At 38.4% G+C, this 20,834-nt stretch overlaps 1 protein-coding gene across 2 annotated transcripts; it reads right to left on the reverse strand.

Moving 5' to 3' along the window:
* Positions 1-6,208: 6,208 nt before the first annotated feature.
* ticrr (TopBP1-interacting, checkpoint, and replication regulator) lies at positions 6,209-19,311 on the reverse strand. Of its 2 annotated transcripts, XM_085357697.1 has the most exons (22): positions 18,552-19,311; positions 17,164-17,401; positions 16,616-16,848; positions 15,696-15,930; positions 15,182-15,320; positions 14,893-15,017; positions 14,511-14,714; positions 13,629-13,774; positions 13,268-13,368; positions 13,056-13,149; positions 12,630-12,712; positions 12,062-12,292; positions 11,764-11,851; positions 10,891-10,963; positions 10,416-10,547; positions 10,200-10,290; positions 10,035-10,093; positions 9,366-9,640; positions 8,379-9,230; positions 7,088-8,249; positions 6,611-6,739; positions 6,209-6,324 (listed from the first exon to the last, which is right to left on the reverse strand). In XM_085357697.1, exons 1-22 carry the CDS (start codon positions 19,224-19,226, stop codon positions 6,209-6,211), a joined length of 5,481 nt encoding a protein of 1,826 aa, XP_085213823.1. In that variant the 5' UTR covers positions 19,227-19,311. The 2 variants fall into 2 exon arrangements, with proteins under 2 accessions (XP_085213823.1, XP_085213822.1); XM_085357696.1 differs by having other exon boundaries at positions 7,088-9,230.
* Between the last annotated feature and the right edge of the window lie 1,523 nt (positions 19,312-20,834).

A 20,834-nucleotide genomic window follows, 5' to 3' on the forward strand; every position in this document is an offset into this window, starting at 1 on the left:
AATATATTACTCCCAACTAGATTTGTTTTAGTGTTTTACAAAAGTCAAATACAGTATATCGCACTACACTCAGTCAAATGCATTCAAATTATTTTGTGAAAACCTTTCAAATATAACTGAAATCAGGATGTCATAAGAAATGTGATTACAACCGACTGTGTGCTGTGCAGACAGCAGCTATTTAACGACCAATTATTTTATTTAACGACCAAATCCAACACAGTGATGAAGGAAGCATCAGCAGGTAAAATTATAGCGAACCTCAAGTCACAGTGCACGCCAAATCAGAATTTGGACGGTATTTTTGCCTCGTCTTGTGCAGTTTAATTGCAGCTATGGGCCTGACAGATAATGCAGATGTACAACTAAAACACCGTGCATGCATTTATTCCCATGTCATTTTTACTTGCATACCCAAATGTCGCGAGAGAAAAAAAAAACAAGCTCTCCATAAGGGCGGAATCTGCTCTGTGCAGGAAGTCACACACGCTTATATGGGCTAACTTGACCGTGTTGGAGCGGTGCGTGGTGTGAATACTGAAGGACATCGGTGAATAGGGCTGCAGCACTGAAACGCCTCACATCACCCCAAGTACTACTCCACAACCCCCAAACACATACACACACAAACACAAGATGCGCTCCCTCCGCTCTTCATTCAACCCGGAGGACAAGAAGCAGCCAGAACGCCTTTGTCTGGAATAAGATTACAAGGTTACTCCAGCCACTCACAGTCTACCATTAAAAAACAAACAAACCAGCAAAAACCTCACTGCAACTTCCTCATGGCGATGCGTCAAGAGTGACTTACAGGGAAAATGTTCAGTTTTTCTTCACGTGGAATCTGAGATGAATTCGTCTGGTGGAAGTATGAATGGAAAAAAATGGCAACACTGACCTTAAAATCCCAGACCTCAGTTCAGTTTCCATTTCTTCACTGCTAAGCGATCTGACTTAGGCTACGTTCACACTGCAGGCGAAAGCGCATCAAATCCGATTTTTTTGACCCTATGCGACCCATATCCGATCATGCTATGACAGTGTGAACGGCGCAAATCCGATATTTTCAAATCCGATCTGGGTCACTTTCGTATGTGGTACTGAATCCGATACATATCCGATGTTTTAGAAAGCGACTGCTGTTTGAACGGTCAAGTCGCATTAAATCCGCCTTTTACGTCACCGACACAAGACTGAAGCCAATTATCAGCGCCCGAGAAGACATCGCGAACGCTTCCTAGCCATCCAGTGTAGATGTCAGTGAAACTGTTGGGAAGACAACGTAAACATTTTATTTGTACTGTATAATCTGCAGATTCTGACAGAAATCTGCAGCTATCCTTTGAAGCACCGCTCCTCTCTTAAACAGCAATAAGGATCATTATTAGGTTATTTACATTATTATGTAAATAACAAAATAACTTAAAGCAAAAATTGGGAAACGTAAAGTCCGAAGTCTTTATATTAACGGCCATCAGTCAAACAATACTGTTTGTTCTTGGTCTAAACAGAGCGCGTTGTGTGTGACATCTTCTTTTGCGCATGCGGGCCGCTTTGAGCGTTCACACTAGAGCGCGTTTGCTGTCGCATTTTATTTGTAGTGTGAACGAGGAGACAAAAAAATCGGATTTGATCAAAAAATCGGAATTGAGCATTAAGACCTGCAGTGTGAACGTAGCCATAGTCACATATCTGTGTGCATACACACTATGAGCAACTTCCCACAGACATTTTATTACCAAGATCAGTCTACAGCCAACATTCTTTAGAAAAAGTGGTTAAAATAAAACTGTAACTGATGCTTAAAAAGTGCTATTGGCTGTTTTTCCCCCTTTCCCCCCATTGTCTCCTGGGTCACTTCTGAAACCAGATATGACTAAAAATGCATTGTGATCACTGATTTTCTGCAAAATGGCCCCATTTGGAGGTAGGTGCTGTTGATTTTTAGATGGTTACTCTTTCCAAACTAATCATCCAGTTTAGATGAAACGTGGATCATTCCATAAGAATGTTGCCACTAATTTCCACCACTGTACAAGTTTGTGTGCAATTTGCCATGCCTCAGTATTTTTTCCATGTTTCCTTCCCTTAACATTGGCTTGTTGACAGCCACCCTTCAACTGAGGCCATTTCTTATGAGGCTTCAACAAAAGATTAATCAACTGAAGAGCCGGGTGCATCTCTCAGGTCCTGTGCCATGTTTTTGTTGGATTTCCCTCCTATTTCTATAAGGACATGACTTTCAGATACAGTTCATCAGCTGTAGATTGTTTCGTTAAAGCCGATCACATGTTCTTTTGTGCTCCACTTGTCCAGTTACCTCGAGTTTTTTAAAGGCACAGTGCACACTAGGCTGAGATATTCCAGGTTTTTAGCTAATAGCTCTTTGGATTTCATTGTGTTAGCACACAAATATTTTTTCTGCCTGTCAAACTGAGTAATTTGTGCTAATTTTCATATATTCAAGCAAATAAATGGGAACAAAATGTTTTGTGACCTGGTTGTTAGTGACAAAATGTCAAATGACAATCTAAATTTGGCTGTCTGGTATGTGTAGACAATACTGATTTATCCCTTGAATTAGGTGCGTTTTTATGCTTTGATGTTAAGTGGCTTAATAAAGGAGAAGAATAAGAACAGCAGCAACAATTCTTCTGAAAATAGTCAAGTACAAAGACTGGATTGATAATAAATAAAGCAGCCAATATAAAAAAAACAACAAAACTTTAAAAGGCCTTTAGAAAGCCTGGAAAACTATGGCTTAACTGCAACTGCAAGAAAGTTTAGCTCCTTGGAAGCAAAATATATACATTTTGTCTCCAAAACAAAACTGTCAACTAGTGGTATTTTTGTATATAATTTTTTTTTTTTTTTTTTTAGTGAGTCTTTGAATATTTGGAAATGGAAATCAGATCTGTGCCACACACTATTCATGCTACAGTCAGAAAGAGGAAGCCCGTTTTTACATTCACTCTGAGCTACTTACTCAAGATAATTCAGTAATCTCTGGATTATAGACGAAATAGTGGTCATACTGTACTGGGACCAAAGTTCACATAGCTTCCTTATGGGATCATTTATTAGTTTACAGCACCATGATGTATTTAGAACAACTCCTCCATTAGAGAGGAACAAAGCTGGCAGTACTTCTGTGTTGAATTGAACTACCTCCAGGATTAAAAAGGGGGAAAAAATCTAATTTAAAAAACAACAAAAAATAAAACTACAGTGGTAGATTGATTGCATATAAGCCTATTCACCTGACATGGAGTTTACTGCTAAGACTGAAACAGAATGAAAGTAACTGAGACTTTTTACATCAACACATAAGCACACAAAATTTCACATAATTATTCGGATTAAAAAGAAAAAAAAATCTAATCCTAATCTAACATAAAAAAAGACTACTTAAGACAAAGGTGCCTCAAGCAGTCCTTCCCTCCAAAACTGACTTTCTTCCATGGAAAGTCGACGAGGCCTGTCCCATTCACATAAAAAAAAAAAAGCATGTGGCAGCAGCTGTGTGTGGGAGAGAGGGAGAAATGAGTCTTCTACAAGTAGGGGTTATATGAATGCACCAAGACACAGTGCAAAAATGTTCATGCTGCGGAGAAGTCTGGCTAGAGTACAGAGCTCAAAACAATCCACCATTCCTGGCACGAGCAGAAAGCTGCAGTTGAGTCATGGCCCCGAAAACTACATCAAAGAACGTATGTGGCTGCTATGTGAAGGAATACCAACCTTTGCTCAGCTCTGCACGGCTGAGAGACACAACTACTGACTTAACATTGTGTGAGTGTAAGGAAGAGGACTCCCTTACTACAGTCATTTATATTATATTATCTGTATAGCACTTTCTTTGCAAGCTCCTTTGAATAGCACTTTAGAGCACACCTTTCACTTTATTAAAAGCACCTTATCAAGCACTTTATTTAGCATTGCAATGCAAGCATGGATTTGCACAGTAAAACATTTGCACACAAGAAGTTTAATTATTTATTGACTATTTATTGGGAATTTTAAAATCAGTTGGTAGCCTTGTTTCAGATCCTGCACAGCTGCTCCTCGTCAAGGAATGAAGGAATGTGGTGGTTGTCTGTGAGGAGAAAAGCATGGTGACTGAGATTGTGATTAAGGCTTACCAGTAAAGAAAACTAATGCAAATGTGTGGGTGTGAAATCTAGGAATAAAAGTGGTGCAAATAAGAGTTTGTAAGATATAATTACTCACCTTTCTTGCCTGTGTCCTCTTCAAGGTGTTTGGGCAAACGCTTCCCCAGGGGTCCAGACACCATTTAAAGGTTCCGGGAGAGACCATTGGTAAAGAGAGAGTGGTGAATCTTTTTGTGCTTGTTTTTTTTTTTTTTTTTTTTTTATAATATTGGGTTTGGTGTAAAATTAAAGTGTGAAATGTTTATTAATATAAAAATGTGAAATATATTTATGTATTTATTTATTCTAATTGAGATATTGTATACTGTGGTGGAAGGTTGGGATTTGAGAATTTACCTGAGTGGAAGAATGGGTTAGTCTGTGACAGCTGAACATATTTAAGGCTGCCGGTTGTCGTGGGAGGGTTGATATTGTACTGTGAAGAAGCTCGACGAGTAAATTGTTGTAAGGAGAGCTGTATAGCAAATGAATACTTTTTGTTCCACTACACTTGCCTTGGTCCATCTCACTGTGTTTCCAGCCGCTAAGGGCCGCCCTGTAAACACATTGATATACACGACGCTTCACTTTCAGCATTAAAGAAAAGCCTGGTTACACGAGACATACTGTCTTGACGCAATAGGAAAAGTAAATTGTTACTTATTAACAATAAACCGCTAAGTCAGACGTGTGGCAGAGCAAGGGCCATAAAACTGAAACAGTCAAAGGGAATTCTGACCTCATTCGTTATAGTAATACTCAGAATTTTACTAGTGAAAGGGTCCAGCTTTCAAAACCACAGCCAAGACAAGAAATAGATTTTTTTTCTTTTGTAACACTCAACGTGCCAACACGGGAAATGTTTCAGGAGCAAATAAATAGTAAACCATCTGGTACACAGACCACATTTGTCCTTTCACACACGTTCATACAGCTTTGTTCCGTGCCTTAACAGCTAACACATGCACACAAATACCAATCTGTTAGATGCATCAGGGGCAGTATTTTGCACACAATTACTTTAACACTAGGACCCTGAGCCACAGCTGATCAAGCTAGTGGAGTGTACTTTCTACTTGTGGTAGCTATCTGAACTGCTACACAAACACAGGACGAAGAAGTGTGCCATTTATGGGGCTTTGCAGGAGCTAACGAAGCATTTAAATTAACAGAGGATTAAAAAAAATAAATAACATTCACACCAACATATACTCCTGAGAAGATGATTACAAAATGAAGTCAATTATATAGATTTATTAGAACATTCTTCCTTACTTTTTGTACCCCTCAGTTTTATGGTTTTAGAGCAGTAACCTTTGAAACTTAAGAGATAACACCAGGTTTGCTTTTATTTGCTGGCAGCTGATAAAATTATTTATTATGGTGACAGTCAAAGACAATGAAGCCTGCAGAGTAAAGTTCGGTAAGGTTTTAGTTTGTCTCACTGAATAGGTTGACTATATCCTGCAAATACTCAAATGATAAGAAGGTACAAGACACAAAATACATATGTAGCTTCCAAATCATTAAGAAATTTATATTTATTTACAAGACTTTAGCAACTTATTTACAAACTGTTAAAATTGTTCCTTTTATTTTTTTTAAAAAAAGTATACAACTAATAAATACACAAGAACATATTTACAACAGCAAATTAAAAGCTCTGAATTGATTATAAAATAATTAATTACACATGTTGAACAATGATATGTAATGCAAACCTGTTTTCTAGGTTTTAGCTTCAGAAACACCCAAGTGGGTATTTTAAAATGACTAAAGGAACAGAAAAGGCAAGTTTTAAAGTCTTGGCAAAATGGCACAACTTTCAGCTCGGTTTGAAACCAAAGTCTTAACCTATCCCACGGGTTGGAAGAGAAAATGTCCAGATCAAAAGTGCCGAGAGAGCTGATTGAATGGAACATTTTTTCATGTAAAAAAAAACATTTTCAAGTGGTGCTTTAAAGACCTGTTTCAGATCTGTCATCAAAAGGCTCAGCTTCAGAGTTAAGCATAGAATGGACAAACTTTCTGCTTTGTTGGCCACTTTCCTTTGTAACTCAGTGAATTAGTCTCTTCCTGCTGTAGGTCTTTCCTGTGTTTGAGCGCTTCTTTGGTTGGCTGAAGGGAGACAGGTCCACTCCATCAATTTCTGTCCTCTCTGATGCAGCTTCTTCTGAAAACATTATGGAAAGAATACAGTTTTCCATATATTTTAGGAAAAGAGATGTTTTATGAGTTATGACACAATGCTTTTCTGGTCAATCCCACTTTAAATCAAATTAGGTTGCCTGTGGCTCATGAACTAAAATCCTTGAAAAGAATGAGCCGATAAAATCCTACTGAAAAGACAACAGAAGAGCCTTTACGGCATATTGAAAATGTGAGAGTAATGAAAATAGATGGTGCCTTGAACAATAAATACAAAAAACAAAAAGGTTTTATAACAATGTACAACTTACCTCTAAAATTTGGTGTTCTCTTACTGGCAGAACCTGTTTTGCCCTTGAACAACAATGGGGACTGGGTAAGGGCCAAAATACCACTGGCAGACACTGGCTTTCGCACCTTTGAGCTGGGAGGAGTCACTGCTGCAGAAAATGGCAAAATCAGACACTTTGTGATGGATTTCATTCATATGACTTCATGCAATCATTTAAAAAACAAAACAGTGTGATCACTAAATTCTCTGTAATAAATAAGCAATGAAAAGAGTAAATATTCTAATTGAAATACTGAAGCTCAGGCTCATAAATCAAATGAAAGACCTTTTAAATCGCTGAAATTTGTTTATCCAATAAAACCACTAAATTACTCACTAAATAAATCATTAAATTAAACTATAAATCAGTTGCAACTCTCCATGCATAATCTCAAAAATTTAGAACACAAAACTTATATATTTAAAGCATACAATACAAAAATAAACCATGGCTTACCTGATATGCCATCTTCATTTTGAGATGCCCAGCCGGTTTCGTTTTCAGCCCTGTGAGAGTCCGTGCACTCAGCCAGCTTTTCCATCCAGTACAACTCTTCCAGTGGAGAAAGAGGAGACACATCTGATCCAACTGGAGGGGATTGTTTGGAAGTCAGAGCTAATGATTTAGCTTTGTTGTCCAAAGGCTCATCAGTATCCTCAATGTCCTGCAACCTACTAACTCCAAGTTCAGCCTCCTCCAGGAGCTCCTCAAGCTGAGGCTCCCCCTTCAGGCCACGATCTTTGCCTCCTAACACACTAATCTGAGCTCTTTTCCTGCGAGGCCAGCTGTTAAGGTTTTCTGGGGTCACTTTACCAGCACTTTGAGGTGAAGGAGTCAGGGGGACAGTCTCTGCAGTTACTGGTGACAAGGCAGGATGGTGCGTAGGTGTGTAAGACTGGCAGATGTAAGTCTGGACGCTTCCACCTTTCCCGGGTGTGCCCTTGGCTGGGGTTACATGAGCACAGACAGATGGTGACATGCATCCGGGATCTCGGTATTTGGAAAATAAGGCCAAGGGGCTTTCAAACTGAGGTTTCACACCTACTACAGGGCTTTGCGCTCCTGATCGAGGACTTCCATCTGAGACAAACTCTCCTGCATTCGTGGAATCTGTGCGTTTAATTTTTAGCTTGGGAAGTCCTGATTTTTGCATTTCCAGTTCTACTTGGTAGGTAAGAGGATTTGGCGTACTTGCGCCCTTTTGGCGGCCATGTCTTGCTGAGCCTCTAGGGGTTGAAAATCGAGGTGAATCATTTCCGTATCCTAAACGAGCAGCAGCCTCCCTCTGCTGCCGATCAGGTGTCTGACGGAAGCCGTAACTCCGGCTTGGTGTGTTATGGGATGGGACACGTGGTTTAGCAGAGACAGTGTTTGACACAAAGTCTTCACTTGACAGTGAAGGCTTCCGTGTAAAGCTAATGTTCATCTTGAGACCTCCGCTAAACTCTGTTTTTACAATGGCTGCATCAACTATGTCAATGCTATCATCATCTGTGGTTCCAGAGGTACCATGAGAAGATTGCTGAGAATCGGTATGAGAACTAGCGTCACTTGCAGTGGACTGCGAGGCCTTAGTCTGCGCCTCTTCCTTTGGGTCTGACTGCAAACTCTCATTAGACTGGGACCTTAACACACGTGTAGTTGTTTTACCCCCTTGACCAGACTTTCTTCTTGTTAAGAGCTTTGGTGGAGACTTTGCTGAGGCATCTGAGCTATCTGAAAGAGTGGCATCTAAAAGTGGTGAAACTTCAGGATTATATGGTGAAGCAGTGTTTGAACTTTTACCTGGAGTTCGCCCAGAACGAGTAACCATTTGGTGAGTTGGACTAGGCGTTTTATTTTGACTTGTAGTGTCCGGGTGAGTGGAAAGGTGGTGTTCTGGTGGGGGTGTGGTTTTAGCTTGAGGTTCAACCAGAACAGCATCACCTTTTCCTGGTGTTTTAAAACTGGAGTGAGGTTTTACAGAAGACTCTCGATTTTGTTCTGGAGTCAAACAGCTACTATGCACATTTTCTGATACTCTTACTAGGTGTACCTGACACGTCTTTTCTGGGGTCTTGAAAATGTCTCTTTTAGTGTTTGTGCTTTTGACAGGACTGCTGAACTTACTGGATGTCACCAGTCTCAGAGAACTGTGAGATGTAATACTCGGTGACTGTGGCACTTTAAAATTAGCACTCTTCTCCACTATCCTACATTTCTGTGGAGAGGGAGACCACGTGACACTCTTCCTGGGAGTCCTGGAAATTGGGCTGTGGATCAGATGTAAATCAGTAGAGGTGCATCCTTCAATCAAAGCCTTGACTGGAGTCCTGAGAATACCCTTCAGAGGGCTCCTTATGGGGTTTTGCTTTGTAGGTGTCTCTGGAACAAAAGGCTTTTTGGCTGGAGATCTGAAAGGAGTGCCCCTCAGAGACATACCAAGTCCACTAGTGCTAGCTACCTCAGGACTCTCTGCAAGTGACAAAACATGTGTACTGGTGGAAGGTGGGGTCTTGGGGGATTTAGGGGTCTGAGGAGTCCTAGGTGTTTTTGGAGTCGTGTTTGCAATACTGGCCCTCCCTCGTTTGTTGGGTGATTTTGCGGTTTTGTCTGGAGTCTAAAAAGATAAAAAATACGTTTTAGAATTTGCTCTCAGATCACATGAACACACTTGAAAAAAGCTGATCTTTAGTAATCATCTCAAATTGCAGCACATTAGGATGACACACTGATTATTAAATTGAGAAGTTACCTCAAAGACGCTTGAGTCTGTGGATAACCGTGACCTGCTGGGCCTGGTTGCACCTGACTGGTTAGAATGACTGGGAGACTCAGCAGCTCCAAAAAGAAGACGCATGGGAGACCGAACTGTTTTTACATTAACCCCACATATTTTGCCATCACTCAGACTAAGCTGGGATGCAGAGAGAGCCTGGTCCAGGTTGCGGGAACGAGGCTGAGAACTTGAATAGAAAGTGCTTGAGTGTCTCCGAGCGAACTTCTTTATTCTTGGGCTCCTTCTTAGATCTAACACAGAACCAAAGGACAATGATGTATTGAGTTTATGGTCTATATGGAAAGTGTGAGTTGTGTAAAATTACAATCTTACGAAAATATCCAAAGCAGCAAAACGATACAAAACAGACTGTCTAATTGATACACACAAAATTATTGTGGATCTTTGAAGTTATTTCTGTTAAATTAAATATTCAAATATATATATGTAAATATTTTTTACTCAGAATTCCTGCTGTCTTTAATCAAGAAAAGAACCAGGTATAAAGAAAAAGCACAAGGTGAAATTGTATATATAAAACTGACTTAGTTTACATACATATACAATTATAAATCATGCATTTGTGTAAATGTTATTTAAGTAGAAAAACAAAACAACAACAACAACTTGGTATTAGCAAAATACCTTCTGAAGGTTTCACTGGTGATTCTTCCACAATGCACTCCTCAGTTAGGACAGGTTTTCTTCACAAAAAATAAATAACCTGAGTTACTACGTACTTCAGGTCTGATTAAATTTAAAATAAAGGTATGGCAAGTAAAAATATTAATTGCATTAACAGAAACATACCTTCCAATTTTCTGCCTGTGTAGTAGACGACTAGACACTTGCTTGTGGAGGGGAGTCTCACACACTTTTTTGGTAAGAAGCCTGTGCCTCTCTGAACACAAAAAAATATTCGGAAAACATTAAAGTAGTTTAAAAATAGGAATAACTGTGACAGGAAGTCATGGACAATTATTACATTACGTATTTAAATTAATCTATAACAGTGCATTCTTCTACCTTCAGGTTCATGGGATCGCTTGCGTTTCACTCCTTCCACAGCAGACACAGAGCAGCTCCTTTGTAGCTTGGCTTTCTTTGAAGGGGAAACAATCTCTTGGTTGAAGAGGTTTCTTCTAACCTTGGTCACCTCTGAGAATTAGCACAATCTAGGTGTTTAACACTCATCTTTTTTTTTTTTTAATGTCAAGAGGTATTAGTGTGCATGAAACAATACATGTAACCAGGCTAATTTACACCAAGGAGCCCTGCTCTCAAAAACTGATCTAGATTTAACACTGTCTGTGGAGCTGGATTTAAGAAATAAGTGCATAAAGTTAAAGTTTTTAGAACATGTTTAATACCATATTGTGTCTGTACTCAATGTGATGCCACTGGGTTGGTTGGTTAACATGTGATCTGGGAATAGTTTTGAGGGTGGAATAGGCAAGTTATACGTGATCAAGAAAGATGTACCGGTAACAAAAGGACATACCTTGTGTTTCCTGTTTTGCGGGATGTGATTCCTCAACCGGTTTATCCAAAGATACACGACCCTTTGATTTCGACTAAAAAAAAGAAAAAAAAAAAGAAGCAGAAATCAGGTGGATGAGATAAAGAAAATTATGAGCAAATTACACCACCATTGTTTATAGTGGGTGGCTATCTTCACCAAAAATACAGTTTAACAAATCAGACAGTCCAAGTAACATCCACAACATTTCTCTCAATGGCCATAAGGCTGGGTGATAAAATGATAAAGATAGTTTTCCTCAATTGAAATACAAGACGTGGTCAATATAAAGTGGAGAGAACTCGACACGAAACACGACAATCCAGTGACTTAAACAGCAGTGCGCCAAACCATTCATGTGGCTAGAATGCAATTAATCATGTCGGGTTGGTGGACAAAGCATAGGTGGAAACAGCAGCACATGTGCTTGGGGTACTGCAGCTAAAAACAGCTGTACATTAGGAGTGTGAGCGAGATAAAAGAATAACTGACAACAAAAAACCCTAATGAAAACTCGACCATGAGCGAACATGACACCCAAAAGGACATACCATAATGCTCAAAAGATGAGGACTTTGTTCAAGAAAAGGCTCAGATTAATTCAGCATTGTGAATTTTTTTTTTTTTTTAATTTTGGCTATTTAAAGCCCAACAAAGAAGCAGAGTAGCACACACTGCTAACTGCATGAAAAGCATGTTTTCACAAAGGCATGGATTAAAATGAATTAAAAAATTATTGGGATTTTTTTCTATTTCAGACAGGCCAACTCTGCAATTAGAGAGGTTCAGACAGTTGGTTCAGAAAGTTGATCAAGGTTTTATATTAAGTAGAGACAGCAGAAGTGTTTATCTTACAGCTCTTGTAGCCTTTTTGGGGATCTCTATTTGCCGAAGACTCTGTGATGATTCTGTCATGCTGCGATGGCGAGTCAGCATCCCACTCCTAACAAACAAACAAAAACAAAACCCCCATTACATTCTGTGCATACTTCTGGGCACTTTAAAAATACTTGATTATGATTCCAGTCCAGTGAAATGAAAACAAAATATTTCACTCAAATGCCACTTCTTATTGTAGCATCTAAGATTATTTGTAATTTAAAGTCCTCCCAGATTGTCTATAATAGAAGAGTCTTTTAAACATCCTCCTCACCTCTTTTTGTTGCCTGAGCGGTTCCGCAGGTCCTGTAGTCCATCTTTGTCATCTGAAACCAGGCACTGTGCAGACAGGGGAAGTGAAGAGGCTGAAGGAGAAATGCTGTCCTTGGCTACCGAGTCATCACTGAAGAAGTCTGGAGGCAAGACTGCCAGCAAAACTTCAGGGAGCTGTGTGCCCAGACTGTGGTAGATTTCTGCAAGCACTCTGGGGATTGCGGTCAGGAACCTGCCACAATCCAAAAACACTATTGTTAGATTCTTACAACTGCAAGTGAGAAACTGGCTCATTTGAAATCATACAAAAAACAAACAAATCCCAAAACAAAACATGTTTTGTGTGATGCAGTAAGCCAACCTTGGCTTAGCTTTTTTTGCGTAAAAGTATAATCATTAAATATGCCTACAAAATTACAGAAATTCAATTCATCTGAGGCACTTTTATTTATGACTTTATTCTTGACTTGAACAAAAGTTATTTAATGCTGCTTTGTCTTTCAGCAGGAAAAATAGTTGTATTGCTTATTTTGAAAATACAATAAAAAAAATTATTTCTGAAGCCTTACCCTGGCATGACTTCATCTTGAAGGAACCTCGTTAGGAAAACTGGGTCTCTGGTCAGGGAGATTATTCGAAGCATTTCAGCCACCTGAAGCACAGGGATTGTATTTTACATGAATTAAAGTTAAATTTCACTCAATTTGAAGTGACTGACAAAAAGTGTATCAAAAGACAGAACATTTCAATATAACTGGAAATACTGTTTTATATTCAGATTACTGCCACAATTAATGGCACATACTGTGTTAGTCCAATAGCTCGAACAATAGTCACCTTTAAATAAAGAGCTTTTTTTAAAATCATCATGATGGTAGAAGGTATTGCTCTGCTTGAAAAAAAATCATATACATTGTAGTCACAGCCTTTTCCATGTTTGTATTAATTACAAAGGAGACCTCACTGCATAAAAGTCTAAGCCATGATCATCTTACCTCCTCTGCCATCTGACCAACATCCAGTGAGTCTGACTGCTCTGTGGAGAAAAGTCTGCACAGCTCCAGCCTTAGCACCACTTGCAGCTGGCACCTAGAATAAACAGACTGTGTTACTGACAGCTAAATATTAATGACTTGAACAGAAACTTTATTATTCAGACAGATGGAGACACAGGTTGTCCTCAAGGTAAAACTTGGAAACCACTCACTCCCTGACTTTACTATCAACATCAGCAGCCGTTCCATAGAGTTGTCTGATTGACTTGCTGGTCTTGAGGAGATGCTGTTGAACAAGGAAGGAGGTCTTTGCCTAAAAAGAAAACATAGAACTTCATAATCACAGTTCAGATCCCCCACTGGCCTAGTTTATGCATTATATTTCCATGATATTTCAAAGATTCTTCCATCTTCTATCAGCATTTTGCATTCTTCGACCTAAAGTGAACATCTTGCATATTGTAATGAAGTTTTCATCAGGTGATTTAACCAAAATATAGCATTTATTTTACTGAAATCAAAATGTAAGTTTTTCTGTATCTATTATTCATTTAGAAGCATCGTCTGTCTCACCTCCCAATCTGATTCTGCTGCAAGGAAGGCCTTTACAGAAGAAACAAGCTGCTGAACACCCATAAAGACAGACTCCTCTCTCTCTGCCATAAACTTCTCATAACTGGACTTCAGATGGGACAGCAGTTCTGACTCACTCTTAAAACCTAGGAGAAGGGAGAAGATACATTACTTGACTATTCGAAGTAAGAAAAAAAATCATCATAAAGTGTTTCATAATAAGACTAAAAAGAAAAATGAAAAATCGGTTCAAATTAAAAGCCAAAAATCAGTTCTTAAGTCATTACGGAGGGAGTTAAAAAATTTAGGAACTCCAATCTCAAAAGCACAATCTCTTCATCTGGTAAAGATATAAGAACTTTTCATTTGTGCATATTTAATCTATTGGTGCACTAGGAGCAAAGTGGGATTCAGTGTCTCCCTCAAGGACAAAGATACTTATTATAAGATGACTTATTTTCCTGAAATGAAGCAAATACTACAAGCAGTATTGGGCCTTGGATGAGGAAAACCAGTGATCAGACATAATCAAGAAACACTCACTAAAAAGTTCTGTCTCAGAGAGCTCCAATATACAGTGACCTACAGTTTAAAAAACTACTGAGATCTAATAGTCTCAATAAAAAATATTATCGCATCACCCGGAAAATGATGCTAGCTTAGGTTTTATCTTAAAAATAAAAGAGAAATAGTATTTTCATAACAGGCTGCACAAAGCTTTGTAACACAAGCAAGTAGGTAGTAAAGTAAGTAGTTCAACTGACATTTTGGGAAATGTATACATTTTCTTTCTTGCAGAGACAATTTCATACAACAAACTCAATAAAAGTGAACATTGGAGTCGAAGAGTATAGTAAGGTTTAACAGAAAAGGTGCACGTACTGATCACATTTGCTACTCCAGGTTTGTTCCTGTCACTTGACCGTCTCTTCCCTGTTCTGTCTGCTTCCCTACCCTCAGTTCCAAGCTGCTCAGACTCAGCCTGGTTCTTTTGGGCTTTTACATTCAAGCGTGCCACATTTAGCATCTGCAAGGAACGACTCATGGTCTTCATCTTCTGTTTTACTGGTGTGCGGTGGGTGCCACCTATAGATATCGACAAGAAATTATTTAGGAAAAAAAATATCTGACGTTCATGACTATGTATGAGAAAAACATTAAAATGATATTAGTGTTTTGGATAATCTTAAAATTTGAGTTTTATGATTATCCACAGTTTGTGATCTTCACAAAAAAAGGGGAAAAAATTAAGATATTCGCTTACATTTCTTTCCCCTCTTTTCTGAGTCCTGGGATGATTGGTATATTTCAGCCAGACCACTAAGGAGTTCCTGCTGCAGTGCAGGTAAGTTCTCATCTTCTCTCTCCTCCGGTACTGCATGTAGCAACCTGTTCAACAGTGTGAGGAGGACATTATAACCAAAGGCTTATAGGCTTTTTATTATTCTATGTTGAAATATTATACAAAAGCTACACTATTTAATAACTTGATACATAGATAAGCTTTTCAAAAGCGCTATAACAGAAAATATGAGATTTTTGAGTTCTTGTACCTCATGGACTCCATTAAATGAGAGCTCACTCCAGAATAGTCTGACTGAGAGAACCAAGTCTCCAACATGTTTGGTGCTGGTGGACTGTGGCTGAATTCCTGCTGAGCCCACTCAGGAATGGGATTCTCCTTTAACTGGTCTTAGAAATAAACAATCACAACAATGTCAACAACCTAAAAATGCAGATACTGAAAATAACATTTCCAATATTTGACAGATAAGATAAACAAGATTAAAATTAGATTGATATAGAACTTGATTTTGATCTTTTCTTAAAAATATTATTAGTTTAAAAGTATTAAGATTGTCAATTGTACACCCATTAACCCATAATGATGAAATTAATGGATTGTGGATTTACTTTCTTTTTGCATTTATTAATACATTTACAGACAGTTTCAAAAATATATATTTAAAAGATATTTTACAGTTAAAACATCATGTAATACTCTCTTGAAAAAACACTAAATAAATGAGTGGACATGATATCAAACAGCCTTGATCCTATTCCTACCATTAACACTATCACCATCCTGCTTCATGATGTCATACACTACTTCCAGAACACTGTTCACAATGTCTGGAAGGTCAGCAGAGGTTTCAGACAAGGCAGGGGTAATGACTTCAGTGGTCAGTCGCTGGTTAGACTGCGCAATTACAGGCTGGAGAATGGAGAGCAGAGCTGTAGAGTATGATAGTGGAGAGAGCACAGCCGAGCACAGAAGCCCATTGTCATTCACCTCAGCAAGCTGGGGTAACAAGAAGACCGAGAGAGAAAAACAAAAAAGAAGAAGAAAATAAGCAGATCAATAAATGCATACAGTACAGTATAGAGTATAAGACAGTACAAGATGAAGATTCAGCTTTTTACAATTGCACATGGACAACATTTTCAATAACAACAATTCTAAGCTTTCTGATCAGCTTCTGATCAGGTTTATCATGTGGCAACCTCAATGCAAAACATATGTCTTTTGGAAATCAGACACATTCTACCTGCATAGTGAAATGCAGTGGGCAACAGTAGATCTTAAGGGAACTTATTGGCAGCTTAATATTACCTGGTTATTTATTGTGACCAAGTACATATATTTTGTATTAATTCATTAAACAAAGCATAGGTTCGGGTCCTTTTATACACATACATGTGTTCACAAGCAGGTCAGCATGCAAAGTCTTGCTACAGCCACAAAAACAATCTCATTCTGTGGAAACCAAAGATTTTGCAATGCAAAAATGACAGTCCAAACCTATCCATCTAAACCAACCTTTACTCAAAAGCTCTGAAAGGCTGAATCTGGATTATAGTGTTGGTGTTTTCATCTGCACAACTTTACACAATCAGAATCAGCACGGCCAAAAAAAAAAAAAACTGAGAAATTTTTTTTTTTTTACAAATTGTGTAAAACAGAACCATTGTGTTTCGAGTCTCACCACGTGCAGAGCATGAGTAGATAGATCCATTAAGAGATGCTGGAATGCACCAGCTCCCTGGTCACCACTACTGGAACCATGAATCACCCACGACTCTGTGGAGGTCTGCATCAGTGATGAAGCATCCCAGCCTTTCAGAACTTCTTTTAAGGACATTTTGACAGATTCTGGGAGAAGCTTCTGTCTTCGAGTCACTGGCTCCATCATGACACCACAGCTCTGTGTCACTTCACCTGGTTTAGTGAAAATTATCACAAGTGAATTTTTGCAGGCTATTCTCAGCTTTGAAATTAAGCATGTTAAAGATAAACTCCTTTTAGCTCACATCAGTTGCCACATTATTTACTGCATGTTAATACGCCGTTAAAATAATTAATTGCTTGTTTTGCCGTAAGAATTGCAACTACTTTTCCATCATCTGGATGTAGATATGCTTACACCCAATGTTTAATTCAAGCACAAAAACATTGTGCTTCTGCACAGAGGGATATTTGGTAATAATCATGAATGCTTTTAGTTTGTTGAAGAGATCTCCTCTGGCTACTAACCTTGCTGCCACTGCAGGACACCTCCTATAACAGGAAAAGCCAGGCGGTAGTGTTGTTCAGAAGACAACAGGTATCCAATGCTGGACTTGAATGCAAAAGACTCCCTCATGAATCCTGAGTTGGGCTGTTGAGCGCTACAAAGGTTCAGCAGTGCAACCACAGGGATTATTCTGCCATCCATCTGAGCTAGGACCTCAGACAGCTTGTCACAGCCAAAATAGTCCTCACACCTCATAACCTGCAATAACACACATAGTTACAGACAGGTGTCAAAGCAGATGTTCAATTAATGAATAATTAAGCCCGATAAACAATTTAATAGTAACACTGCATCCTAAGCATAAACTTTTTTCATTCCCATCCATGTCATGTGCTCATATGCATTAGTCAATGAAGTTGTGGTCACAGCACTTAAGCATCAGACTAACTTTACAGAATAGGAGTGAGTAGAAACAGAATAACTAATCTCAAAACCACTAACATCACAACAAACAAAGCTGTTTCTGTGGAGTTTGGATCACAATCTGTCTAAAGGTGCAGTGATGGCATTTTCCATGATGGAAAAAAAAATGTCTATGTGTGATAAGTTCACTCAGAAAAAGATATATATATATATAAAGAGAAAAGACAGAAGAGGAAGATGAGACATTATTTTAAAATAGAAGAACTGCTAACCAAGTAATATTTGATCAGCTGAAAATATAAATCTCATGGGCTATGTTATAACTCAAATAGTTGTTTTGTTAAATCAGACATTGGAGGTGTGCAAAATTATGTAAGTGAGTGAATTGGTGTTGTGAATATCCTTGTGTGGGTATAATTTTTTTATGAAAATTCTAGGGACTTTGGTACATGCTGAACCAGTCAGTTTGCAGTACTGTGCTACACTTTACAGTAATGTACTACATTAGACTGGTGAAGAGCAGACACTACTAGGTTAGATCCATGGTATTAATCATCAGTTTAAATTTAGGTTGATGATAGTTAAGATAATTGAACATTTATGCTAGCTTTATGTATGTTGATTAATTGATTATATAGTATTCTGTAGTTCAAAATACTTCGTAAAATTGCATTTTCTACTACATAAATTGCTTGCAAGGGATCTTTTTGTAGAATTATTATCAAGTAGATTGTTTTCTGGTATCAAAAGTACTACTAACATAAAATCATATAGTCTGCACTATGAGCCCTGAAATTTATTGTTAGTATGTCTAACTTGTAGATTATAACATTTACATTATTGTTATTAAACTTGAGGTATGACATCTGTATACTCAAAACATTGTCACTTTGCTGGTAGCAGTGTATTAACTGTGGCAACTATTGTCAGATGCGGATACTGGACAGTGGTTTGGTTATGCTCTTTTGAACACTACTGTACTCACCTGGACGTGTGATCTACAGTCAATCCAGTGGAGGACAACTTGTCTCTGAACCAGCATATCCTGAAGTCCTTTGGCTATAACGTGGTCTGTCACATCTGTAGGAAGGCTATTGTCTCTCAAAGACAGGTAGTCCACGAGCTGCGCCCTTGAAAGTGGACACTGCGAGACAATAAACACCACATTCCTCTCGTTAGTTAAAATGTCATCTTCATGAGACACACTGGGTCTTCCTCCACGACTCGACTTCCTGGGCCTTAAGGACAGTTTAGTAGGAGACGTGATGTCTGGTCTGTCCCACTGGAAGTCCAATAGGGTTTCTTTAAGTGCATTTTGAACCGAAACCGAGTGATTTGATCGTTGTTTCTGTTGAGATGGGCACGCTTTCTCCTTCACATCAAATTTGGCTTCAAACTCTTTCTCAAAGTCCTCAAATATTTTGTGCCGAAGCTCCTTGAAATCAGATACTCTTGATATGAGACTGGCGTTGCGGGCAGTCTTGGAGTCAAAGAACTTGTAACCCCATCGCACTTTCTCAAATCCATATTTGTAGCCGAAATGTAAGAGAATGTTTAATATTCCTCGTTTCACGAAATGACCCCTGACATCCATTTGATCGCCCGAATCGTGATCTCCATAATCCACATCGATAACAAAAACCAAATTATGTAAAGCCATACCGTGAACTGCAGACGCAGAGTGCCCACAGATCCCCAAATTCAGCGATAGGCAGTATTAATCAAATGTAATAAATGCAGACGTCAACGACCTTAACTAAAGGAAGTTGACGTTAACTAACATTATGTTTCTGTGCTAACCTCATTCCGCTAGCTAACTATGATAACGCTTGCTGAAACGACTCACATTAATGTTAAGTAAAAATCAGCTTCAGTATGCCATACAAGTTTATCGCTCGGATAAGGCATAAAAGCAACACACTTATCGTATTTACAGGTTTTTAAAAGTGCTTAAAGTATCAATATAGTGTAACCCGCAAACCCAAACTCCATATTCGCCATTTTCTCGTAGCCCCTTAACCGTTCGCGCTCCTTGAATGAAACGCCTCCCCTGAATTTTGATTGGTTAAGCCTACGACAACACAATTGTCATTGGTCCAAAGTGAAGCTTAAAACGCGTCAAAAGTCTCATTTAACTATTCATTGGTCAATATTTTCCATCACGCACATCTGAACTGTACTTCATGAAGTGTGACGCAAGAAAAGGCAGGAATAAATGATTGACAGGCGACGCTTGTATTTAACTTTTAAACCTGCTCCTGCTAACGCGTCACAAATCTCCAAGGATGCATCAGGGAAATTCAATACTTGAACTGGCTCTCTATAAACACAGGCACAGTGCAAACGTTAACAGCTCTGTCTTTTTATCAAAACTGTTGTATACAGAAACAAAGTTCAACCGAAGCATACCAACAATGTAGCTTGCCATCACCAGTGTGTGAATGGGTGCGTGAATGGGTGGATGACTGAATGTGTAAAGCGCTTTGGGGTCCCAGTAAAGCGCTATACAAATACAGGCCATTTACCATGTGCTTTCATACACATACATCTACTACTACTACTACTAATAATCACATGAATAATCACATAAAACTCATCCACATATGACTGTTACAACCCATCATATCTACAACAAGAACAAATCAAGAAAAGTTAATCAAACTAACCCGTTATCATTATCATTATGATCGTATTTGCATTATGATCATTACGATCATACAATCAAACTTAATTCATATATTGCCAAAAAGGACTCCAGGACTCTTCATATTGACATTTACAGTTAGCCTAATATTGAATGCTCTTAATATGAATAACTAAAATAAAAATAATGCAATCCTTTCCTACATGTTGGATGTAATAGAAGGTTTTAAAAAAGTTTTTGAGAAGAATTCCCAAGAATAGAATTTTAAATTTCTTCATTACAAATAATTTATTTAAAACTGTCAGTTTATTATTCAAATGCTAAATTCCATTGTATTCTGGATTATAATTACAATGTAACAGGACTATGGCAGGAAATCAGAATGTCATGGTAACCAGTGTTGCTTATATTGTAAACTGAATCAGCCACTACTACAAAGTAGTCAGTAGATGGAAAGATACCAAATGTAATACACAGCAGAGTAATTAGGTAAGATACACTTTTCCTGCGATTTTACACATTTATTTCTTATAATTTAAGAGATGTGCTAAAATTTTCTCTCTTTTTTTGCTCTCTTTTTTTAAGGAAAAAGAGAGCAAGAGTTGGCCTGGTAATGCTATCTAT

Source organism: Diplotaxodon limnothrissa, linkage group LG7 (genome assembly GCF_057381915.1).
Source record: "Diplotaxodon limnothrissa isolate DT_005_m linkage group LG7, D_limnothrissa_male_GT1.1, whole genome shotgun sequence".
Classification (NCBI taxonomy): Eukaryota; Metazoa; Chordata; class Actinopteri; order Cichliformes; family Cichlidae; genus Diplotaxodon; species Diplotaxodon limnothrissa.

What these genes read in the sequence shown, in the direction of transcription:
- ticrr (XM_085357696.1), bottom strand. Translation starts at nt 19,226, where the DNA reads ATGGCTTTACATAATTTGGTTTTTGTTATCGATGTGGATTATGGAGAT. An exon ending in GGATGGTGATAGTGTTAATG is followed by an intron (nt 15,321 to 15,695) that starts GTAGGAATAGGA and finishes TTTATTTCTAAG; the next exon opens with ACCAGTTAAAGGAGAATCCC. An exon ending in TGGAGTAGCAAATGTGATCA is followed by an intron (nt 13,775 to 14,510) that starts GTACGTGCACCT and finishes CCCTTCTCCTAG; the next exon opens with GTTTTAAGAGTGAGTCAGAA.